At 50.7% G+C, this 6,895-nt stretch overlaps 1 protein-coding gene across 1 annotated transcript in view; it reads left to right on the top strand.

Moving 5' to 3' along the window:
• rnf123 (ring finger protein 123) overlaps window positions 1-5,269 on the top strand; it is a gene marked incomplete at its 3' end in the record, with an annotated part of 162,270 nt that extends 157,001 nt beyond the window's left edge. The window contains exons 38-39 of the mRNA XM_080545540.1: window positions 3,408-3,493; window positions 5,170-5,269. Coding sequence (XP_080401666.1) covers window positions 3,408-3,493; window positions 5,170-5,269 — 186 coding nt within the window. The remainder of the gene's footprint in view (window positions 1-3,407; window positions 3,494-5,169) is intronic.
• Between the last annotated feature and the right edge of the window lie 1,626 nt (window positions 5,270-6,895).

Here is a 6,895-nt window from a genome sequence, read left to right as displayed (position 1 = left end):
CATGTCTGGATGCTCTTGAGCCTCCTCGATTGTTTCCCCCTCTCTCCTCCTCTCTGCCCCCTCTCTCCTCCTCTCTCCTCCTCTCTCTCTCCCCTCTCCTCCTCCCTCTCTCCTCCTCTCTGCCCCCTCTCCTCCTCCTCTCCTCCCCTCTCTCCTCCTCTCTGCCCCCTCTCCTCCTCCTCTCTGCCCCCTCTCCTCCTCCTCTGCCCCCTCTCCTCCCCTCTCTCCTCCTCTCTGCCCCCTCTCCTCCTCTCTCCCCTCTCCTCCCCTCTCCTCTCTGCCCCCTCTCCTCCTCTCTCTCTCTCCTCCTCTCTGCCCCCTCTCCTCCCCTCTCTCCTCCTCTCTGCCTCTCTCCTCTCTCCTCCTCTCTGCCCCTCTCCTCCTCTCTGCCCCTCTCCTCCTCTCTCCCTCTCCTCTCTCTCCTCTCTCTCCCTCTCTCTCTCTGCCCCTCTCCTCCTCTCTGCCCCTCCTCCCTCTCTCCTCCTCTCTGCCCTCTCCTCCCTCTCTCCTCCTCTCTGCCCCCTCTCCTCCTCTCTGCCCCCTCTCTCCTCCTCACTCTCACTCTCTCCTCTCTCCTCTCTCCTCCTCTCTGCCCTCTCCTCTCTTCTGCCCTCGCTGTCCTCTCTCCTCCTCTCTCTCTCCTCCTCTCCTCACTCCTCTCTCTCTCGCTCTCCTCACTCCTCTCTCCTCCTCTCCTCTCTCCTCCTCTCTCACTCCTCTCTCTCCTCTCTCCTCCTCTCTCACTCTCACTCCTCCTCTCCTCTCTCCTCCTCTCCTCTCTCCTCTCTCTCCTCTCCTCTCTCCTCCTCTCCTCCTCTCCTCCTCTCCTCACTCCTCTCTCCTCCTCTCTCTCTCCTCCTCTTCTCACTCCTCTCTCCTCCTCTCCTCACTCCTCTCTCCTCCTCTCCTCTCTCCTCCTCTCCTCTCTCCTCTCTCCTCCTCTCCTCTCTCCTCTCTCCTCCTCTCCTCACTCCTCTCCTCTCTCCTGCTCTCTGCCCAAAAGGGTTCTACATCTAACCCAAAAGGGTTCTAACCTTAAGTGGTTCTTCAAAGAGTTCCCCTATGATCTTAGGGCTTGGGTGGTCTGTAATTCCCCCCCCCGCCCCGCCCACCTTCCTTTATTACATATTCTATAATATGATTTAATACAGGAATGTTCTCAATAGCTCAGTTTTATGGACCCATTTTCAGAGGTCTATCAGATAGCTCGTGAATAAATCAAGGTTTATGGCGTATGGCCCATTCACAGTAATACTGTATGTACAGTCACAGGGATCCTTGGGTGTCGATGTCATATTGAAGTGTGTGTGTGTGTGTGTGTGTGTGTGTGTGTGTGTGTGTGTGTGTGTGCGTGTGTGTGTGTGTGTTGCGGTGACAGAATTATGAGCCAGGGTAGTCATCGCCCACGGGGATGAATTTGAAGCCTGTGCTGTGACACGTGTTTCTGAATGACACACACACACACACACACACACACTCTCACACACACACACACACACTCACACACACTCTCACACACACACACACACACACACACACACACACACACTCTCACACACACACACACACACACACACACACACACAGATACTGCTCTCGACCAGTGAAGGAGAACAGCAGCAGTGTGTCAGGTCCATGTGCAGCTGAGCGTGTGTTCACCGCGGTCCAGCAGGCAGGTACCTGGGCGGTCGGCCCCACAGCTGAGCCAGTCATGAAGAGATGATGTCCTCCCTGAGAGAGAGCAGAACGCAGCGTTTAAAAGGCTATCAGCGGGCTACTGTACGCTAAGTGGCAGTCCTGTCACTCTCTCTCTGTAACACACACACACACACACACACACACGTGCAAGTGCAGTGTCCTGTGGCTGTCTGTCTAAGTATAGGGGTCTTAATTGCAGGCATTTGGGTAAGTGTGTGTGGGGGGATGGGGGGGTGGAGGGGAGGTAGGAGGGGGGGGATACAGGTGTTAATGATCTGTTTGTGTTCCTAGAAGACAAGAGGAGGAGGGTGGGAAGGACAGGAGTTAGCAAGTGAAAGTGAGGCAGGGAAGGAGGAAGGAAGGGAGAGAGAAGGAGAGAGAGAGGAGGAGGATGGAGGGATGGAGGGAGGGAGAGAGAGAGAAGGAGAGAGAGAGAGAGGAGGAGGATGGAGGGAGGGAGGGAGGGAGGGGGAGAGAAGGAGAGAGAGAGAGGGGAGGAGGAGGGAGGGACAGAGAGGAGGAGGGAGAGAGAGAGAGGAGGAGGAGGCAGGGACAGAGAGGAGGAGGGAGGGAAAAGTGAAAACGACAGATCTAGGCTGAAGTCTCCACAGGGAGGGTCACAGCAGGTTGGACCCACAATGCACTGGGGTGATGTTGGAGGGAGAGGCGGGAGGAGAGGCAGCTGAAACTAGGTCCAGAACGCTGTGATACTGACCCGTTAGACTGACGCATGATCAGCCAGTCAAAACACATTGTTAGAATGAATGGCACCTGTCACTAAAGCTACAAACAGCATTGAACCGTGTGGACCTCAATTCTCTTGCCGTCTTCCACTTATCCGAAATGTCCATAAGTTCCATGGCTTCGAGGTAGACTGTAAAGCTTCCTCCCCATCTCCCCCATGGAACCAGAGGCTCGCCGGGCACAGACAAGAAAGGTGCCGGTGGTGGTAGTGAAAACTCAGCCATCCTCGTCGCCAATGTTATATTCCCGAGGCATGAAAGAATTGAGGTCCACACCGTTTACTGCTGTGTTTGTAGCTTTAGTGCCAGGTGCCATTCATTCTAACAACACACACTGAAATTCTAATACTGTATTTACATACAGAATATATATATATTTAGGAACCCAAATGATAAATGATAATAAATAAACAATAACCCCTGTAAACACCTTGTGATTATCCCTGTACATCCCTGTACATTATGAAGACCATGTTTGTATTGCTTTAACTCCACATTCAAACTGTTCCATTGCTTCACTCCACAGATTGATGTACAAAACCCTTTCTTGGTGGTATTAATACTATGTGTTTTGAAATGAAAAATTCTCCTCTCCTACAACAAAAATTGTATCAGGGCATCCCTATTAATACTATATGTGTTAATTATTTATTTTGAAGACTTTTATCATAAATACGTATTATCACACTGCTCTGCTATGTGGACCATAGCTAGCAAAAGTGTTATATTATCTGTCAATCTGTTACTGTGTGTGAGTGTGTGTGTGTGTATTCCTGCTCCTGTATCTAACTGTGTGTGTGTGTGTGTGTGTGTGTGTGTGTGTGTGTGTGTGTGTGTGTGTGTGTGTGTGTGTGTGTGTGTGTGTGTGTGTGTGTGTGTGTGTGTGTGTGTGTGTGTGTGTGTGTGTGTGTGCGTGCGTGCGTGTGTGTCTGTGTGTGTGTCTGTGTGTGTGTGTTCCCCCTCCAGCCCACCAGTGAAGACGACCTGTGTCCCATCTGCTACGCCCACTCCATCTCAGCCATCTTCAAACCCTGCTCCCACAAGTCCTGCAAGTGAGTATCATCATCACCTTCATGGTCATCGTCATCATCGTCTTCATCATTCTCCCCAAACGGTGTCTGTCGCTGTGACCTTGGCGGTGCCACTATGTAAAAATTTCAAGGCAATCATTTATGTTAAACGTATGTTTCGTCACGATTAACTAAGATTAACTACCGTTGATCTCCAATGACATCGTTGTTCATAACGAGAAAGTGAAAGCATTACGATGTTCCTCAGTGAATTTAGTGTTTTCGAGGTCATTTTTGGCGCATTTTCACATTTCTCACATTTCAAACGCCGATGTTCATAATGCTAGTCCAGCGCCACGTTGTTTAAACATCCCGTGTAGAACCCTCATCATCGTCCTCACCCTCACCACCACCATCGTCATCATCAGGCCCTGTCCAGACACAGACCTCCTAGCTCACCCCTGAGACACTCTCTCCATCCCAGCATCACATCAACAACTACCTGTACGCCCCTTGTTCCTCCTGGGCCACCGTAGCTCGGCGGTGTCAGGCTTGTCTCTACTCCATTAACATAATGAGCCTCCGCTGGCCGCCGCTAATGGAAACGGCTCTCACACCACCGCCACTTAGAGCGCCATAGCACAGATGGTTTATGGGAAATGGACCGAAAGACCAGAATGGAAACAAGTCCTTGAGGTACTTTTCTCCTCGACGATTCTCTATGAAGTGCATGGTTTTGGGATGTGTTTTAATAAACTAAACAAAAGAAAAAGAAAAAGAATCAAGGAGGTAGAAATAGGAGGATGGACTCATTGTAATGCATGGAATGGAATCAGGGAACGCCGTGCGTGTTTGATGCTGTTCCTCATTCCGTCCCATGCCTTACGACGAGCCCGTCCTCCGATGTCTACCTCCGCTGGCTAAAAATATCGAAAAAACGGCTAAATAGCTTTATACTAGCTTATCCTGAAGTGATTTTGAAAATGTTAAGATACTGGGTGGTAGAACGCACATATCTAGGAAAAGTCATGAAAGGAGGCTCCTGAAATTTGATGGAGTGCAAAGATATAAAAAAGTTTACTCACAGGGGTCAAATGAACCCTCATGGCTGTTCTAGTGTTAAACTGTTACCAACATTTGTTCTACGTAGGCCAAATGTATTTCTTCGTTGCTTTTTTAAACACATTTAGCACCAAGGACTTTATTCCGTCCGCCTCTTTACGTCCATTTCCCAGAAACCACGGGTGCTGTGGCGCTCTAAGTGGCGAGGGCGGCCAGCGGAGGCTCGTTACATTAATGGGGTTGAGACCCCCTGACACAGAGAGACAACCACGCTCTTGATTAAGGATCGCTGAGGATAAAAGCAGCTAAAAAGTCAAGGACTTCTTTCCCCTTATGGTCTTCTTACATCACGGCTTTAGTTTGGCATAAAGAACGTTAAAATGCAAAAAGTGTTCTGCCTTCAGAGTCAGGAGGGAGCTCGTCCTGATCGATGGTGGAGACGGACAGATGCATTCTGGGCCTTGAGTTAATGGTGTTGAACACGTAGCGAGGTTCTGCGCTGTCCCGTTGTGACTCAGCACTTTTAGAAACGCTGAACATGACTGAAACCTCCCCTCTGCTCCGCACGCACACACACACACACACACACACACACACACGCACACAAACACACACTCATGTGCATCTAACGCCCCTCTGTTCTCTGTCCCCTCCAGAGCCTGCATCAATCAACATTTGATGAATAACAAGGACTGTTTCTTCTGCAAGGCCACCATCACCGGCGTGGAGGACTACACCAAGCCTGCAGGGTCTTAACACCACCCTCTACCCCCCCCAGTACCCCGGCCTGCGGGGTCTTAACACACCCAAATACCCCTACTCTCTACTCCCCCAGTACCTACTCTCTACCCCCCCTCCCCTCCTACCCCAGCCAGCCGAGTCTTAAGTCTCTACCCCCCCCCCCCCCCCCCCCCCAGGTTTGGAGAACTGAGCACCGGCCATTTATACGCTACACCACACCACATACATGTATACACACACACACACACACACACACAGACACAGACACAGAGACACACACACATATGCACGCACAGCACGTGCACACACACACACACGCACACATAAACAAACACATGTAGTACACCCCCCCCACACCAACACTCCAACACACACACACACACACACACACACACGCACACACGCACACACACACACACACACACATACACTTCCTCAAGGACAGTTTGCCCTCACCTCCGGGAGCCTGTATAGCCCAAAGGCTGACCCACCTGGCCAGCAGCACGGTCCAACTCTGCAGGACTCTGTCCAGCTCCACAACACACCCAGCAGAGGAGAAGGTCAAAGGAAAACACAATAATTGGGTTTTAGGGCGTGTGTGTGTGTGTGTGTGTGTGTGTCTGTCTGTGTGTGTGTGTGTGTGTGTGTGTGTGTGTGTTTGTGTGTGTGTGTGTGTGTGTGTGTGTGTGTGTGTGTGTGTGTGTGTGTGTGTGTGTGTGTGTCGGCGGGAGAATAATCATGTGTCCTACATCAGGTGTCTGCAGCAGCGGGGGGAGGGGGGGGGGGGGGTGGACAGAGGAGGGGACAGAGGAGGGGCAGGGAGGGGCAGGAAGGGTAGGGGAGGGGAGGGGAGAGAACGGGTGTCTGTCTGTCTGAGCAGACTCACAGCAGGCTGATAGTGATAGAGGAGAAGGAAGGACAAACAGACAGGCCTATCCATCAACCCCAGGTGTACCTGAAGAGGGTTGGGGCTAGGGAGGTCTGGGACTGGGGAGGGGGCTAGTCTGGGGAGGGGGCTAGGCTGGCGAGGGGGCTAGGCTGGGGTTGGATCTGTTCTGGCTGTTACTCTCTCTGTTTGTTCAACTGACAATGTATTAATAAAGTATTCAAAAATAGTGTTTACAATGTTTTCCCAAACACTTGCGGTGCGCTTGTTGTAGTTTGTCAAGCCTGGCGTTGTCTGGGTGGGCGGGGTTCGCTGTTTTGGGACTGCTGTAAACCATCGGTTCCATTGTGGTGGACAAGAGGAATGTAGCACACCTATTTGAAATGTTTTTAATATTATTTAATATAACTAGGTCTGGCGGCCTTCCAGTTACTCCACTCTCCACTCACTGGTACATTACTGAAGCTTATCCGTACTCCGTACTTAAAACTGTTACCAACATTTGTTCTGCGTAGCCCAAATGTATTTCTAAGTTGCTTTTTTAAACTCATTTAGCACCAAGGGGGAGTGAAGTCTCCAAATGGTCAACACTCTAGAGCGCCATGGGTAACCTTTATTCACCAAAAACGCATACATGACGATGCTTCATGTTGTAGTTAATCAAAGTGTTGTTGCTAGGTGAACACCACATGAAACACTTAGCACTCTAGGTGGTAAGTGTTCCGGAGCTCTTTAGCAGTTAGTGAGTTAGGCCT

This window comes from Nansenia antarctica, assembly GCF_963989245.1.
Source record: "Nansenia antarctica genome assembly, chromosome: 15".
Classification (NCBI taxonomy): Eukaryota; Metazoa; Chordata; class Actinopteri; order Argentiniformes; family Microstomatidae; genus Nansenia; species Nansenia antarctica.
The sequence above is the reverse complement of the archived record's forward strand: the minus strand, read 5'-3'. Positions and strand labels throughout refer to the sequence as shown.